Here is a 17,181-nt window from a genome sequence, read left to right as displayed (position 1 = left end):
TTATAGCATTTTTGGTACTTGAAAAGTTCATTTAGAGTTGTAAATGTGATGAATTATCTTACTTCCAGCTTTTGTTGATCCATTTGAATTTATCGCAAAGCTTATTTTGAGAGTTGGGTTATTCTAAAAGTTATTGCTATCTACGTCTGAATTACATATTAAGGACTTAATATTAAATTTATTAGCAGGCTGAAAGCTTTGCATATTTGTAGGATAAATCCTTGCGAGAATATGGAGATGGAAATGTGCTTGAGCTCTGTTTTTAGATTGGGGGCATCAGAAAAGCAGTTAAATTGTATCGAGAAACCAACTCCTTTTACCCAAACCGGATCCATCCACTAAAGAACAGCTGGGTAACATTTAACCACATGTAACATATCCGGTTTGTATGCTGAAATTTTCAAGGATGATAAAAAGCAGATGGCTTCGTTAAGGATTTTGTGAACGGTGACGGACCCCAAAATCGTGTGGCGAGCAGCCGGTTCCGATGGCAGTAAGCATGGTGATATCGGGCTCCGCGGAGCAAGAGTCGCACGCGGAGATCCTCATTGACATTCATGGGTAGGGAAACCTGGGCAAGTTCCCAGCAGAACCAGACGGTGATGGAAGGACAAAACTTACATCGACCGCGGAGCGCTGGAACCATACATGTTGTCGTTACCGGTTACCCTAAGTTGAGGACATTGACCACACAATGGTCTTTCCTGCGAAGGGCGGCCGGACCGAGCGCATCCGGGTGGGATGGATGGATGGATCCCCTCACTACTCACCTGACGGTGTTTAGATTCCACCTCAGTTCGCCCTACTTACTATGGCGAATGGGGTTTAGCGACGATGGGAGCAACGGCGGGCACGACAGGATAAAAAGAGGGAGGGAAGGAAAGAAAGAGATAAGAGAGCGATCAGATTAGCAGCTAAAATCTCCCTCTCATGGCGACTACTCAGGGTCAGGTCATCACCTGCAAAGGTAAGGAGGAAGAATGGAAGAAATGTCACAGGAAATCTATCCCATATCAATTTTGCTCGATTTCTCGATATGGATTTCAGATCTAGGTTTTTTTTTTCATTTCGATCATTCTTATAGGCGCATCATTTGCTTTATTATTATTATTATTATTTTTTTTTTATGTTGATAACGACAATGGGAATGAAAACAACAGCGGCGGTGGCGTGGGAGGCGAACAAGCCGCTGTCGATCGAGGACGTGCAGGTGGCGCCGCCGCAGGCCGGGGAGGTCAGGATCAAGATTCTCTTCACCGCCCTCTGCCACACCGACGCCTATACCTGGAGCGGCAAGGTCCATGATTGCGTCCTTTATCTCACCTCATATCTCGTTCTTTTCTTCTTTCATTTTGTTATCAGACCAAGATTTTGAGGTTTTTGTTAATTTGCCCTTCGCTTGGCTAGGGTTTATTACTACTGATATTTTTTTTTGCCATCTTATATATGTTATCTTGAACGGTTGCCACTGCTGCTGATGATGAGGTCGTCCTCCTTTTTTTCCTATAATGCTTCTTTCACTTTAATTAATCAATGATTCCTAGATTTTTAGATCTTCGTAAGAAGTGCTTGCGTTTGCAAAAAAGATCCTAGTATCAGCCTTGCTACCTTATGCCAGGGCTCATAAGGCTCCACTTATCCTCTATCCTCAAAAATTAGGGCTTCTTATGTCATGTGTTCTTCATGATTTGCATTTCATGAAGAAATTTGTGTTTCAGTTTTTGTTTATATGCGCGCCCGTGTTTCTAGAATTCGCACTTTTGCCTTGCAAATTAATTGATAGGCTGAAAACAAGAATCTGGATTCATTTAGAGTTCATCAGGAAAACTGGCATGAAATATAAGATAGAAGAACAAGTTTTTGCTCTTAACAACTATGGATACATGTATTTCTTCATCTTTGAACCCAGTTTAAAAACAGCACTATAAGCAGTTTGATATGAGCACCATAAACATGCTTTATTGGAAAATGCATTGGTTTCTGTTCCCCATTTGTCTTTTACGAATGCTTTGTTTGTCTCTTTGATGTCTAAGAAGGAAAGCAGGAAAGCTGTATACTTTGTGCAATAGATGGATTGGCTTGCTTAAGCATGTATGAAAGCATTGGAGATTAATTTATGTGTTTTCAATCCTTAGGAGCTCTTGTTTACTGAAGCAATACTAATATCTAATTATATTTCTTTGTTCTCTTCTCCAAACATGTGTAATTGAAACCTTTTTACTACCTGGCCTGATATACAACTTATTGGGTTTGCAGGATCCAGAGGGTCTCTTTCCTTGCATCCTTGGCCATGAGGCTGCAGGGTGAGCGGTGGCTATATCGTATAAATGATTTTTAGCTTGTCATAACCAAGTCATTGCTCATCAATATTCCCATATACAGGATTGTTGAGAGTGTTGGTGAAGGAGTGACTGAGGTTCAACCTGGAGATCATGTTATACCTTGTTACCAAGCAGAATGCAGAGAATGCAAGTTTTGTAAGTCTGGAAAGACAAATCTTTGCGGTAAAGTTCGTGGAGCTACCGGTGTTGGTGTTATGATGAATGACCGCAAGAGTCGGTTCTCTATAAATGGGAAACCTATTTATCATTTTATGGGGACATCAACATTCAGCCAATATACAGTTGTGCATGATGTTAGTGTTGCGAAAATTGATCCCCAGGCTCCTCTGGAGAAGGTCTGTCTGCTTGGTTGTGGTGTTCCTACAGGTGAAGTGTATGATGTAATATAATGTGTATTGCTTATTTAGATCAATGATTTTGATTATCAAGTTTTGGGGCTGGCCTTTGTATGTCAGCTTCTTCAATTTTCAACTAGATAACTTTGTTTTTCCCTGGATATAATGGTCTAGCATGTTGGAGATACTGAATACTTGAAATAATGGCCAATCATGTCTTCCATTATTCCATGCCAACATTATGCTTCCATTATTCCTTTTTTTTCCCTTGAAAATAGCAATTTTTCATATTACTTTCGGATAATTCCTTTTTATAGAGAAATGTTCATGACTCTGGCTTAAATTTATTCTATACCTGTGCAGTTATTATGATGTTGTTGTTTAATGCAATGTGCAATTCATATTCTGTACAGACATCTATGAAAACCTTCATATGATGGTTGATAACTTGACATACCTAATGGTATTCTGCTATTGCAATTATATTTCTTCATTTTCTTTTTAATTTTTTTACTAGGGCATGCCGGCACCATGCAAGCAGGTTATGTTGGCCAATCATTTCAGGGACTAGGCACATAAGCCCAACAGATATGCCAGCAACTCCAACTGTGCTTTCCATGCTGCACCCGCGCCGCTACATCATTGCACCATTTGCGCTGACTGCAGCCATTGTGCCATCTGCACCCTTATCTAGATGCACCAGTGCCATGTATTCCCTGCGCCGCTATTCTCACATCCATGACATTGTAGTGGTGATCAAAATCTTGGACACCAGTTCTAGGATTTCAGACCCATGACCTCCCCAAAGGAAGCATGGGTTGTGGCTAAGTCCACCATGAATTATTGCCTTTTGTTACTTCAATAATGTGCTTACTGGTTTTTTGGCTACTGTTGTTTTTCTTTATTATCATTCCCTTTATTACAGGTCTTGGAGCAGTATGGAATACAGCAAAGGTAGAACCAGGTTCCACTGTTGCAGTTTTTGGCCTCGGCACTGTTGGGCTTGCGGTTAGCTGTTGATTTAATTGTATCTTAAATGCTTTCTACAGTAATAAGCCTAGCCTCTTTTGATAAATGTTAAAATTTTATTTTGTTAGGTTGCTGAAGGGGCAAAAGCAGCAGGTGCTTCTCGTATTATCGGTGTAGATATTGACAGCAAAAAGTTTGATATTGGTATGCGCTATCCATCCTTGAGAAAGTGTAGTTGTTAGTTTTTTCTATAAAATGGTGCAATTTTCCAAATAATCTGCTACTTTGTGCAGATGCTGTGCCAGATGGATATAGATATGATCATGTTCTAGTTTTTGGTGACCCTGTTAGTCAAATTACATAATCAAGCTGATTTCTATCATTTAGATGTACAGTCATCTGCCTGCATCTAAATTTCTACAATTTGTATGTCAGATGCCTTGTATCCTTGTCTAATGCTGGCACACTTTTCTATGCCTTGTACTCTTTTATACTTGGTATCTTCTAAATTGGTGCCTGGTTCCTGCGAAACAAATCTGAGTAACCATCTATCCTCAAAGATCAAATGGAGTCTTAAAAATGAAGACCACGTTTTTCTCGCAACCCTCCAAGATACGCTTAGAGTTTAAAAGAGTCTAGTTGACCAAACATGTTTATTGTAGAGGGGGCGGTAGTCTCTGAGATTCAAATTTAAGACAAAGTGGAACATGTTTGCCGTAATTTCACAATGAAAAGTGATATTAATGTATCCAACTAATTTGTCATTGCAAGCACGATAAGTGTGAAGTCAACTAACTTCTGATCCCATTCCTCTGGTTTGCACGACAGTCTTTTTGTTATCATACTTTTTAGCTGCAAATAACAGCATTTTTTTTTTTGTTTTGAACAAAATACTTCACTAATATTTTCTGGTTGTCATCATCATTAATTTGCAAGTATCAAAATGATATACAGCTCAAATTATTCCAAAATTAGTTAAAGAAGAATTAAAATTCAGACTATATTAATAAAATTTTTCATTACAAAACTAGCATTTCTGACTGGATAGTTTGATAGTCCTATTAATGTGTTTGCAAACTATTTGCAGCTAAGAAATTTGGAGCCACTGAATTTGTGAACCCAAAAGACCATGATAAACCAATACAACAAGTCCTAATCGACCTGACTGATGGTGGTGTTGATTACAGCTTTGAATGCATTGGAAATGTTTCCGTCATGAGGGCTGCTCTAGAATGTTGTCATAAGGTGAGATATCATCCGATGCTTTGTAATTTTCTGTGCACTTTTATCAGGTTCTAAACATGCAATTTTGGTCATTTGTTTAACTGGATATTCTCATAAGACCTCACACCAAAATCTCCTGTACATGTTAATTATATTTTGCGGTCTCTGCCAGAATCCTTGAACTAAAACTTCTTATCTTATTAAAGATCCTTGTCTAAGGAACCATTTCTTGATAAATGTTTCAAGTGTTTACATTTTGTCAGTTGTTTCTAAATCTTATAATAGGCAAGTTCCTCATTGTTGTTCAGATAATAACTGAGTTGATCAAAATCCTTTGTGTTATTATATATGTGGATGCCATAGGGTTGGGGGACGTCAGTCATTGTGGGTGTAGCAGCGTCTGGTCAGGAGATATCTACTCGGCCTTTCCAGCTGGTCACTGGGCGTGTCTGGAAGGGAACTGCCTTCGGTGGATTCAAGAGCCGCTCTCAAGTGCCATGGCTTGTTGACAAGTACATGAAGAAGGTGCTGTACATTTACATTCTTCTCCAAAAGGCTTAATAACTGCTCCTTTTTTAAGAAAAAATATTATAAATGTTTGTTTCAACAGTGCAACAGAATTTGCCTTGATGCTGATCATTGGGTCATGTAGTGACATCTGTCAATGTTGCAGGAAATCAAGGTGGACGAATACATAACGCACACAATGACTCTGGGGGATATCAATGAGGCTTTCGATCTGATGCATGAAGGGGGATGCTTGCGCTGCGTGCTTGAAATGCATGCATGAAGTGTACCATCGTTAGCTTTTATTTGAGGACCTGGGATTGTGAAAACATCGTCTGTAGTGGACTTCTGTGCATCCTGTTTTTGGGCAATGTGCTCTACAACAGTAAGATGATGGTGACGCCATATTCCCAGTCTTTTCATGTTTTGAGGTGTGCATGGATGTTGTAAGGAACTACGATGTTGGTATTTATGCTGCCCTTTTTCTTTACTTGTCAGTTATTTGCATTTGAGCATCATGCTGATAAGCTGCTTATTCCAGAGGCAATAATTATAAAATAAATGGATTATCCACATGATTCGGAACGAGAACGAGGATAATGTATTCATCAGTATATGTTTTCGTGAATATTCAACTGTTTAATGTGATAAAAGCCAATATTCAACATCCTTAGAAAATCCTTAGATCATATTTGGAGAAAAATAATCTTGTCAGCAATAATTGAGATGATGTTTATTTGGTAGTTATATAAGGATTTATGCATACATGGAATCAAGGATTTATGCATACATGGAATCGTAAATTTAAAATCATCAAAAAAAAGATTTGAAAACGCTAGTACCATATTTGATTTTGAAAAATGTATCGGTTTCGGTGACGAAGTTGCCTTCTGGTACCCGAATAAATATTTATCTGATTTATATGTCATCCCTTTGTTTATGAATTTTTTTCTTCTTGTCTCTTGGACTGTTTTGTTTTAACCCATCCAGTAAGTTGTTTTACTTTGTCCCATCTATTAAATAAATACATTTTGCTTTGCCCCATTCTCTTAAATCTCACGGGAGAGGACCTTATGCCCGTTATCATATTCTCTCGCTCTATTCTCTCGTGCGCTCTCTCATGCACTCCGGGGCGATACGACGTGTCAATATGCGGGGCCTCTCAATTGTCCCTTGCACTCCATGAGACAGTAATAGTACGTGCGTAATTAGGAGAGCCAATGGATCAAATCTATTGATACTCCATTTAAAGTTAACTCTCTAAATTTTAAAACCGGTCTCGCCGGCTAATAAATATACCTTCCTCTCATGTTCCGAGGCAGCTATTCAGAAATTTATAAAATCGCTTTTTTATTCTCATTTAAAAAAGGAAGCAAAGAATTAAATCATGCCAAATTATTTTTTTATCCTTTTAAGATAATACTGTAAAAAATCTAATGCACAAGAGAAAAAACCCTGGTTTCTTTATCTTCTCTCTCCTGCTCCAACTCTTTTTTTTTTTTTTTTTGATATTCCGATCTTAGCCGGTGTTTATACTATAGCAGTATGATAATTGAAGCAACAAAATAATGCACAATACAGGCCCGCACATGCATATTGCTGGTAATCGAAATGTCTGGTGAATTTTTCATCTTCTAACCTGAAGGTTCCTTTCGACCAAGTGGAGCTTCCCGGTTCAGGTTTCGTAGGTGTTAATACTGCGATGCTAAAAATATAAATGCACGCATTATACAAAAATCAGACAAAATCTAAGAATACAATACTAAAATTCATCATAAACATGGCCTTGTATGACCAACTTTTGAACTTCCATCCCTGAAAAAAGCATTTTGTCGAGCTTTCAAGAAACAGTTGCCTTTAGAATCTGAAATCAATCGAATCTGAGTTCTTTGAATTGGTTTGCTAATGCCGTCATGATGATAAAAAAAAGGACATGAGAATTTGCGAGGTATCTTTGCTTTACTTTCTAAGGTATCTCTCCGACCATACTTGACCATCTGTGCTGACCGTTTTCTGATAACGCTCTGAGCCCACTCAACAGACCGGGTCTACCGTTTTATGCATTTCCGGTTCCTGAATAAAAATGCAAAGTCCGATCAGAAATACAGGAAAAGCATTGCCATAAAGCTAAAACCACCGGCGTCAACAAAATTTCAGATGTTTTCAGGAGTCCTGAGACAAAATTTGAAGCATCTTCGCATAAAATATCTATAAATTATCAAAGCTGGCCTTTGAGCCAATAATTTATTGAATCTTGCAGATAATTACTGTTGAGCGAATTTACAACCTAGTCTAAAAAAATTACCAATAAGTTTATGCACCAGATGACATATGCAAAATGATCAGACTGTAAGGGAGTTGATCGAAAAAAAAAATATATAAGAGATACCAATATTGTATATTACACAGACCGAAATAAATAGCTTTTATATGCATACACCCTGCAACCATTGTTATTTACACAATAGCCATTTATGTTCCATGGGTGGATTCTATTTATAGGTGCTTGTTTGGGACTCTATCTGTATAAAGAATAGAGCGGCGGATTGCGCCACCAACAGAGGGAGGTTTGGTGGGGAATAATTTGTACGTGAAGGGTTTTATCCCCTTGAGCTATGGTAGCTATTGTATTTTGATACCTTGAGACTGCTACACAGAGATATATGTGACCAAGGTCCGTTTTTGACCATTCTTCAATCCATCTAAAAACACACACATTGACATATCCACTACGACCATTCACCAATCTACTGCTTCACTTCATCACCCCTACTCATTTTGTTAAACAGTACTGCTGCCATCATAGAGTTCCTTCCCTATAAACACCATCGTAGCTATCACTGATGGTCATTTTGACAAGGATGCCACTGCAGTTGGATCATGGTGTAAGATGTGGTAATCAAGAGATTTTTGGGATTCTTGGGCTTGGCTTCCCTATCAAATGGCAAAGAGAAAGAATCTATGCATGGCAGATGAATCAAATGAACAAAAGTACTATAATAGATAATCTAGCAGGTGTCTAAAGACTAAAAGGTTGTATACAAAACTAAAATTTCTAAAGGTAAAAAAATAAAAATAAAAATCAAGTGACATGCATTTGAGGTTGTTGTGGTGATATAAGAAACCGTTCAGGCATCATAGGCTTATACTAAAGGATTGATCCTGAGCTAACTCTTCGAATTTTTGTGATAGATTGTTTATAGTTTCAAAAGGAGGTTCCAAGGTGTGAGTGGTTTAAAGACAATAAACTGTCAATTGGTTGAGGCAAAAAGAAAGTTGAAAGTTAAATTGCAGAGGAAATTGCACGGAATCGAGTTTCAAAATCAGGTGAACTTATAGAGAGTATACAAAATCCATCATCAACTTAAATATAAGCACTTTATGCACCTTAGATAACACAAATGATCCTCCATGGTCATGACTTGAGTAAAATTGAAGGTGTAAGACTACAAATTTCAGAAGGAATCAGAGATTAGTAAGGTAAGCAAAATGTTGAAGTCGTCATATTTTTCTGCCACAATAAGCATTGTGAATTATGTAATTGATGATAGTAAGAGCCAATTGAATAGCCATCTAAATCGCCAATCACAGTACATCATATTCACACAACCGAAGACACATTGATTTCATCAAGCTATAGTTGGCCACTAGTAAAGGATCTTGTCATCTAACTCATGCAAAAAAGAAATCAAATTGAACATCAACGTACATAAGTTATTTGAAACTTTTACTAACTGAATTACTTACCAATATTTCTCCTGGGTCTTGTCTCACTAGTAGAAGTCCTCTTCCTAACATAGGAGCTATTCCAGTCCCCTCCATCCTGAGCATAATAATCCATTGCATAATCTGTTTCTCCACCATAACTGTTGCACTTGCAGCCACAGGATCCACCCTCGCAACCACCAGATATTGAACAGCTCTCCTCCTTCTTTACCATGCATCCACAGTTAGAATTCTTTGGTTTTGCCCTCCTCTCCTTCTCCCACCAACCAGGAACATACCCCAGAGCAATCTCCAGCTCAAATGCTGTCAGAAGTGGCTTTGTGAACCCCTCCCCCCAGTCAATGGAAAGCCTGGGGCAAGCAATCTGGACCCATGCATCGACCGAGTCTCCGAACAAAGCAATCCTCGCCGGCGTAATTTCCGACATCAGTACCACTGAATATTCTAGCCCCTTCTCGTCCATGTGCTCCAACACTCTGTCCAAAACCCTAGTATTCCCCTGTCTGCCTAGAGTCCCAAGAATAACACCCCAATTTCTGGCCTCCCTGGCTGCCAAGATCGCATCTTTCCTCGCCTTCTTCATTCCCTCATGGTCATACTGTTCCAAGACGAGCACGCCGAGGTAGGGATCATACCGGAACGCCCGGATCCCCGGATTGGCAATCATGAACGCCTCGAGATGGAACCGGCCGTCTGCAACGAAGACGAGAGCCTCCACCCCCCTGCTCTTGGGGATCGTGGGAGCCGTGCACCCGAGGACCTCCCCGGCGGAGAGCGGCTTCGCCTGCGGGACGGTGATGTCATACCCCTCGGGGGAAAGGATCGATTTGGCGGCGTGGACGGCGGCAACGAACTGGACTGTGCCGGCAAGGGCCAGTTTAGAAGATGGGGGGAAGGCGGAGCGGACGGCGGTGGCGAGGCGTTGGACGTCGATGCGGATGTCGACGAAGACGTAGAGCGTGGGGAGGCGGGCGGAGGGGACGGGGACGAGGCAGGAGTGGCCGTAGTGGACGAGGAGGTCGGCTTGGAGAGCGGAGGCGGCGAAGTCGTCGAGGCAGCAAGCGCCGTAGGTGGGGTCGGCGAGGACGAGGACGTCTTCGGCGGCGGCGGAGGAGGAGCGGAGGATGTCGGCGATGGGGAGGGCGTACATAAGGAGGCCGTCCGGGAGCTGGAGAGCGACGCGGCGGGCGGCGGAGGAGACGACACGGTGGACGGTCTTGTGGATCTCGAAGTCGTAGTTGGAGGGAAGGAGGGCGGCGGCGGCGTTGAGGGCCGGGTCCGACAGGATCTCCACCGGGATCTGGCTCTTCACGAACCGCTTCGGGGCTGGCTTCTTCTTCGTCGTCGACTTCTCGCCGCCATCGTTGGAACTAGGGTTAGAGTCTGGACGGGTGGAGAGAGGCAGACTCGAGTTGCCGGTGTCCGCCATATTGGCTGCTTCAATATGCTTCGTTGAAGGACTGCTTCAATATGCTTCGTTGAACATATAATCGCTCTACTGTTTTATTAACGCATATAATCGTCTACTATAAAATAAAAAAATTAATGCGGGGATAGCTCAGTTGGGAGAGCGTCAGACTGAAGATCTGAAGGTCGCGTGTTCGATCCACGCTCACCGCAAATAATTTAAAAAAATATTATTTAAATTCATAAAAAAATTATATAATAATTTACATTTTAAAAATATAATTCAAAAATATAAAAATTTCATCATAAAATATGAAATACGTTCTAAAACACTTTTTTAGTATGCATATAATTAATTATCTTTTATTTTTTATTTTATTAAAATAAAACACAAAAACATATAAATTATTTTTAAAAATAATTTTCAGCTAGAAAAATTATATTCCTTCACTTAAATGAAAGGTGTAATTGAAACATATTTGTAGTTGGAAAAGTGTATATTTTAAATTTGATTATTTTCAATCTTAATTTTTAAAATATAAAATATTATTTGGGATGTAAAAAAATTACCTCAACAAAACAAACATATCTTTAACTAAAGTTTTTCTTCTTCAATTTTAGAATATGTTTCTAATTAAGATGATGTATTCATGGCTAACTTATCTTGGAGTGATTTTATATGCTAAAAGATGCATTCATTTTTTAATGTTAATACATAAAAGAATGGTGTTGGAAACTTACTTCTAACTAATCTCACATGTTTAAATAATTTATTTGGGAGCAAATTTATATGACAATAATAATCTTCTCAAAACTAAAATACGTAGACTAAAATAATATGCAGTATTAACAACACTTGATTTTATAAAGTTCTTATATGTAGCAAAAGTTGTATTTTTTTTATTTACTTTCAATGATTTCCATATTAATGGTTATTTTTTAAAAAATATTATTTTATATATTTTAACATTTTCTTCCAATGTTAAGTTGAATCAAATGAACCATTATTATCATTTGGATGGGGCGACGAAAACCTAAAATGATTTGGTGCATGCTTATTGGGATGCAATACAAGTTCAATAAGCATCAATAGTATCTAACTAAAATTGGCCAAGATTCAATTGTTCTACCATTATGTATTATTCATAATTGTTGCCAGGTTTTTTATTTTTTTTATTTTTTATTTAGATACATGTATAGATTTGAGAACTTGATTAAATAAATATTTCATCTTGAAGCATTTGTTATATTTCATGATATTGCAATTCTATGTACTAACTAGATCATAATTTCCTCATATAGTATTTTTTTTTTTTTTCAACATGCCATGAATCTTGGATTCCAAACAGATGGGTCATATTGAATTTCTGTTTTTTTTTTTTTTGTTGGGGGGGAGGGAATAATAATCTGAGAGGAAATTAAACAATATAACAGTCCAAATAGTTGATATAAGAATCGGTATTTCTCCACTTTCCAATTTCATAGGATCAAATATTAGACTAGTGGTTAGTAGAAAACATGCCCACTAAATTCAATTAACTCACACGTGGTGGATAAGGTTCTCAAAAAGCTCTTCCGCTCCACATAATTTTTCGCTCGTGTCTCAAGCAGCCATAGCACATGGACCAGGCAACTGTTACAACAAAATTAGTCCGGCCCAACTTTTTCGACCCGGCCAGCTCCCGTGCCATTATCGTAATTTCCTCGAGAAACATGCCCTGAAACGGAGAAAACGCGAAACTAGGGTTTGTCGCTAGGGTTTCTGAGTACTTTAGCTTCCTCGTCTCCTGAGAAAGAGAGTTTTCTCTGAAGGCGGAGGCGGAGCGCTGTAGCAGCAGAGTTAGGGAGATCGATGGGCAACTTCAGGGTAAGATCACCACCAAAGCTAAAGAATACTCCTTTTCTTCTTCGTCCTTCTCCTCCTCTTCCTCCAAAATACTAGAGATCGGGTCAAACAGGATCATAATCTTCGGACCGCTGGTAGCTTTCGATGGATCGCAGGATATCAGGGTCCATTCGGTGCCAGAACTCTGAAGCATCTTCAGTTTTGATAGGCTATCGATCTTCGGATCGGATTTGATCAGAGTCCATTAAGATTTCGTAATGGATTTCGTACGCAATTCTGTCAAAATCGCTTGACCCTATCAAGAATGATGAGCTCAACCCATCTCCGAATGCCATATTTTTTTTTCTTTTTTCGGTGTATGGATTTGGACTCATTAGTTTTTTCTCTATTTTTTCTTTTAAATTGTTCTTTGAGTTATGTTTTCCTATTGTGTTATTTTGGTTGTTATTATGTTGTTGTTGGTTGTATATTGATTGTTTTCACGTGATGGATGGGATTTGGGGAGCAGTTTCATCAGTACCAGGTGGTGGGTCGGGCCCTCCCAACCCCGTCGGATGAACACCCCAAGATTTACCGCATGAAGCTCTGGGCTACCAACGAAGTTCGAGCTAAATCCAAGTTCTGGTAATGAGGAATTCTCTTTTCAACCGTCCCCTTCCGAAGCATATTTTATTTCCTCCTTTTCTATCTCGTTAAGTTGTATTGTCTTTTGGTACATTTAAAAAATTTCAGGTATTTCCTGAGCAAGCTGAAGAAGGTGAAAAAGAGCAATGGACAAGTGCTTGCCATTAATGAGGTTAGTTTGTTCTGTTTTTGATCCCCATTGTCTTTTTATTTTCAGACTTATGCTTATTGGAGTTTTGGTGATTGTTCTGTATCTTTTGAGATGTGACTTTAGTCATGTCATAAGTGTATGGTTCGGCACAAATTATGTTCTGATGTGATAATATTTAAGTATTGATTGGTGCATCTCCATGTCTCTAAAGTTTTAACTAAATCTTCACCTATGTCAGCCTACATATGTTGCTCTGTTTTGGCATAAGTTGGTGTCTGTTGCTGTCTTTCGCTTGAGTCAAGATGTTCTGCAGGAGGATGAACAATGCAGGAATTGCTCTATTATCATCACTAAACTTAGCATATATGCTTTGATATTCTGTTGTATGACTGAATTTTCTTTGAAGTCATAGTCGGAGTAGGAGACCATGGTTCCTTTTTTAGGTGATTGTGATGGTTGGATTTAATTTGAGCTATTTTTTTTTTCTTGATTGCATCCTTAGATGCATTATTTGGATCTAAAATTCTTGTCTGCGACAAGAATACTGGCTCCAATGCGCTTTCCCTAGATGCTTTCAGTGCTTTTGTTTTGCTAGCATTTGACCCTTTACTGATTTGATGTTGTTGAACTTCCAAGGTTGGTCTTACTTGATTCTCTTTCATTTTATATGCAAATAGAAATGTATGGATACAATTGAGGTAGGACAGAGGATGCTTGTTTTTCACCTTAGCCAATTTCTGATAATCTGCCCATTGAGAACATCTTTTAAAATGGAAAGGCTGTCCTGTTGTGAATATTGACGTCTCTTATTCTTTTTGGAGGGGTAGAAGTTACATTCAGAACGGATATATCTAGTTAAGAGTCGTATATGTGACCTAGGCTTGCCATGCAAGATGGGTAACTGTTAGATAAGGTGGTCAGACACCAGGACATGCACACATATGCCTATCTAAATAGAGGTTCTTGATTAACTTAGTTTTGGTGAGCTTTGTGGTTGAATTTTTTGGAGCTGAAGCCAATCGATCAGTAACCATGAAGGAAAAAAATGAAAATAGATACCTAGAAGATGCAAAAATTGTGAACTTACAACTGCCCTTGTTGGGTTATAATCTGCTGTTGTTTATGCTTTGTTAGTAGCTTTTCTTTTACAGTTTTCTTGGTGGATTAGTACTCAGTTGAACTTTTTTCCCTATATAATAATTTACCTATTAAATGACGAATCTGGATATTGGCAAGCAAAGAGGTCTATCATTAACAACCATGCAAAAGCAAGTTTCAGGGATCCTTGAAAGACTTTTTTTTGTCCCTTCCATTTATTTACTTGTGTCATTATTGATGGCTTCCCATTCATTTCCTAACCATTTCTCCTTACTTTGACTACGTCATTGCATGTAGCACTTTGATGGGTTGAGTATGAACTTTAAAAAGTTGGTCGGAAATGTTTTATTGTGGCTGGATGATTGAGTACTTTCACCTTCAGGTTGTCATTGTGTTACAACCTGTGAACATTCAATCAGAACCGGTTCAACTCAGTTTTTTTTTTTTTCCTTTTTTCTAAAGCATCTTGGAACTTTGGTCACGATGTTCAATGAATATATGTTGTGTTTGTCTTTTAGCATTGCCCAAGATTTTAAATTGCTGTTATGCCTCAACATCCATGGAATTGACTTGATTGTCTCTGGGAAATTAGATCCTACAACTCCCTCAGTTATTCTAGTTATATAGATGTTTATAAACTAATTTAGAGTTGCTTTATGCTGTGAGACCAGATATTTGAGAGGAAACCAACAAAGATTAAGAACTATGGCATCTGGCTGAGGTACCAGAGCAGGACCGGTTATCACAACATGTACAAGGAGTTCAGGGACACCACACTTAATGGTGCTGTTGAGCATATGTACAATGAAATGGCATCCCGTCACCGTGTCAGGTACCATTGCATTCAAATCATCAAGACGGCTACAATCCCTGCTAAACTCTGCAAGCGTGAGAGCACCAAGCAGTTCCATGATTCAAAGATCAAATTTCCCCTTGTCTTCAAGAAAATCAGGCCCCCTACCAGGAAGCTGAAGACCACCTACAAGGCCTCCCGCCCCAATCTATTTATGTAGGAGAGAAAGCAGTGAGCACGTTCCCAAATGTTTTCTTTTGGGTATGCTCCAGATTTTCTTCATTTGGTGGATTGTTGCATTTTGTGAGTCTCTTGTTAAACATTGCAATTTACCTTTCTGTTTTGGGTAGGAGCTTTGTGCAAGACCTTCTTGGTTTTAGTTAATTCGCTGCAATTATGGGTAACAAGTTATTTTTCACTCTGTTTTTTGGCATTGTGTTTGACTATACTATATTGGTGGCATGAATGAGTCATCATTTTGCAGCATAGCAATTTGGTGATTACCAACTAATGTCAAGAACCTTGCCCTTTGAATACAAAGAAATTTGAGCACAAGGTTCAAGACGGATGCTTCGTGGCGATTATCTTGGGAGCAAAGAATGTGTGATGCTTATGAATTATTTCTACTTTTTGAGCGATGATGTAAGAGTTGATGATTCAAATATAGTAATCCGTCATTGAGCCTCTATTTGCCCTAATGATTGCTCTTGAGGTGTTTGAGCGCCCCTGGTTACTGAAGAGAGATGTAGACTGAATTGTCGAGATCGAGCGGAGAAGGTACTTGAATGGAGACATAAGGTCGGTGTTGGTTAGAGTCCAGTCTTTTGCTTCTTGTTGGGGGCTTATACGATAACAAGCAAAGAAATTTGAAGAATCTTTGAAATTTTTTTAAAAATAATATTTTTTTAATAAAATATTTTCAAATTATAGTGGGTTAAAATTTATTTTTTATTTTATCTTGTCACGTGAAATCTTGGGTTGAATCCAGGATTTCAAGTTCACATGTCCATTTAGATCAAAAAAAAAAATTAAAATCATAGATTTAACCAACGATTTTATTAGATTTGTGAGTTGAGCTCATGATTTCATTTTTTTTTTTTCATCGTTTATCCTTCTCTCTTTCGATCCATGCCCCTTCCACGCTTGTCACCACTGCCCCCTGTCCCCATCTCTAGCATCGTACGCCACAAAAAAAAAAAAAAAAAAAATCTTCCCACCCTTTGTAGCGCTCCTCCGTCCTATCCCATTGGATTGCACCCGCCACCACCACCGCCCGCCCCCACCCCACCCCTAATGCGCCCGCTCCGCTCGCGTCCCCCACCCCTCGCGGTGCCCCTCCATCCCACCCCGTGGGTCCGCACCTGTCATCACTGCCCCATCTCCATCCGCCACAAAAAAAAAAATTACATATATACCCTTTCAAATATTCAAATTTGCATAAATATTCTTTCAAAATTGATATCTGCATATATATCCTCATAAAATATCTTTTTTTTGTATATATACCTATATCATTTAACATCGTTAAAAATTAATAGTTTAAAATTAAAATGACTAAAATATTCTTATGGATAGATGTGTAAAAAAAATTTTATAAAGATATATATGTAAATAGTAATTTATGAGGGTATTTATATAAATTTGAATATTCGAAAAGATATACACATAAAAAATCCTTAACATAAATACACCTCTCTTAGTTTGTTAATTTTTTTTTATTCTAATAGAAAAAAATTAATATATATAACTAAAATAATAAATTTACTTAATTTATTAATTTATATAAATAAAATATTTTTTTATCAAATAATAGATCAAAATTATTTTATCTAAAAAATAAAGAGATCGTAACCATTCATATTTCCTCTAATATATGATAATATGATTTTAAGAAAAATATCTAAAACTGGTATCAGATGAATAGCTTGTATATTTGCATCGAATGGACATAGTTGAGAATTTAGATATTATGTAATAATAAAAATTTATAATTTTATTATATTTTATTTTAAAATTTTTTATCAAAAATATCTTTGTGAAGTATATAAGGTATATCATGTAGTTATAAGATGGATATAATCATCCCATCTTACATAAAAATAAAATATAATATAATATTTTAATATATAAAATATTATATAATATCATCATTGTGCTGT

At 38.1% G+C, this 17,181-nt stretch overlaps 3 protein-coding genes and 1 non-coding gene across 4 annotated transcripts; 3 read left to right on the top strand and 1 right to left on the bottom strand.

Annotated features, from left to right (window-relative positions):
• The first annotated feature begins 724 nt into the window (after positions 1-724).
• Positions 725-5,867, top strand: LOC105059176 (alcohol dehydrogenase class-3). The gene is made up of 9 exons (XM_010942408.4): positions 725-967; positions 1,161-1,297; positions 2,257-2,303; positions 2,383-2,708; positions 3,603-3,685; positions 3,775-3,850; positions 4,734-4,891; positions 5,234-5,395; positions 5,544-5,867. Exons 1-9 carry the CDS (start codon positions 931-933, stop codon positions 5,658-5,660), a joined length of 1,143 nt encoding a protein of 380 aa, XP_010940710.1. The 5' UTR covers positions 725-930; the 3' UTR covers positions 5,661-5,867.
• A 1,213-nt stretch (positions 5,868-7,080) lies between these two features.
• LOC105059175 (uncharacterized) lies at positions 7,081-10,570 on the bottom strand. Its single transcript, XM_010942407.4, has 2 exons — positions 9,125-10,570; positions 7,081-7,450 (listed from the first exon to the last, which is right to left on the bottom strand). The coding sequence occupies exons 1-2, from the start codon at positions 10,530-10,532 to the stop codon at positions 7,434-7,436; spliced, it is 1,425 nt and encodes a 474-aa protein (XP_010940709.1). The 5' UTR covers positions 10,533-10,570; the 3' UTR covers positions 7,081-7,433.
• An 80-nt stretch (positions 10,571-10,650) lies between these two features.
• TRNAF-GAA (transfer RNA phenylalanine (anticodon GAA)) lies at positions 10,651-10,723 on the top strand. The gene has a single exon. It is a non-coding gene; the product is annotated as a tRNA-Phe (tRNA).
• A 1,499-nt stretch (positions 10,724-12,222) lies between these two features.
• Positions 12,223-15,440, top strand: LOC105059174 (large ribosomal subunit protein eL20y). The gene is made up of 4 exons (XM_010942406.4): positions 12,223-12,377; positions 12,865-12,980; positions 13,089-13,152; positions 14,901-15,440. Exons 1-4 carry the CDS (start codon positions 12,363-12,365, stop codon positions 15,240-15,242), a joined length of 537 nt encoding a protein of 178 aa, XP_010940708.1. The 5' UTR covers positions 12,223-12,362; the 3' UTR covers positions 15,243-15,440.
• Positions 15,441-17,181: the final 1,741 nt, after the last annotated feature.

The sequence above is a fragment of the Elaeis guineensis genome, chromosome 16 (assembly GCF_000442705.2).
Source record: "Elaeis guineensis isolate ETL-2024a chromosome 16, EG11, whole genome shotgun sequence".
NCBI classification, from domain to species: Eukaryota; Viridiplantae; Streptophyta; class Magnoliopsida; order Arecales; family Arecaceae; genus Elaeis; species Elaeis guineensis.
Note: the sequence above shows the minus strand (reverse complement) of the source record. Positions and strands in the feature narration are given on the sequence as shown.

Coding starts and splice junctions, on each gene's coding strand:
- LOC105059176 (XM_010942408.4), top strand. CDS start 931: ATGGCGACTACTCAGGGTCAGGTCATCACCTGCAAAG. Junction 968..1,160: donor TCAGGTCATCACCTGCAAAG/GTAAGGAGGAAG, acceptor TGAAAACAACAG/CGGCGGTGGCGTGGGAGGCG. Junction 2,304..2,382: donor CTTGGCCATGAGGCTGCAGG/GTGAGCGGTGGC, acceptor TCCCATATACAG/GATTGTTGAGAGTGTTGGTG.
- LOC105059175 (XM_010942407.4), bottom strand. CDS start 10,532: ATGGCGGACACCGGCAACTCGAGTCTGCCTCTCTCCACCCGTCCAGAC.
- LOC105059174 (XM_010942406.4), top strand. Junction 12,981..13,088: donor CGAGCTAAATCCAAGTTCTG/GTAATGAGGAAT, acceptor AAAAAATTTCAG/GTATTTCCTGAGCAAGCTGA. Junction 13,153..14,900: donor AAGTGCTTGCCATTAATGAG/GTTAGTTTGTTC, acceptor CTGTGAGACCAG/ATATTTGAGAGGAAACCAAC.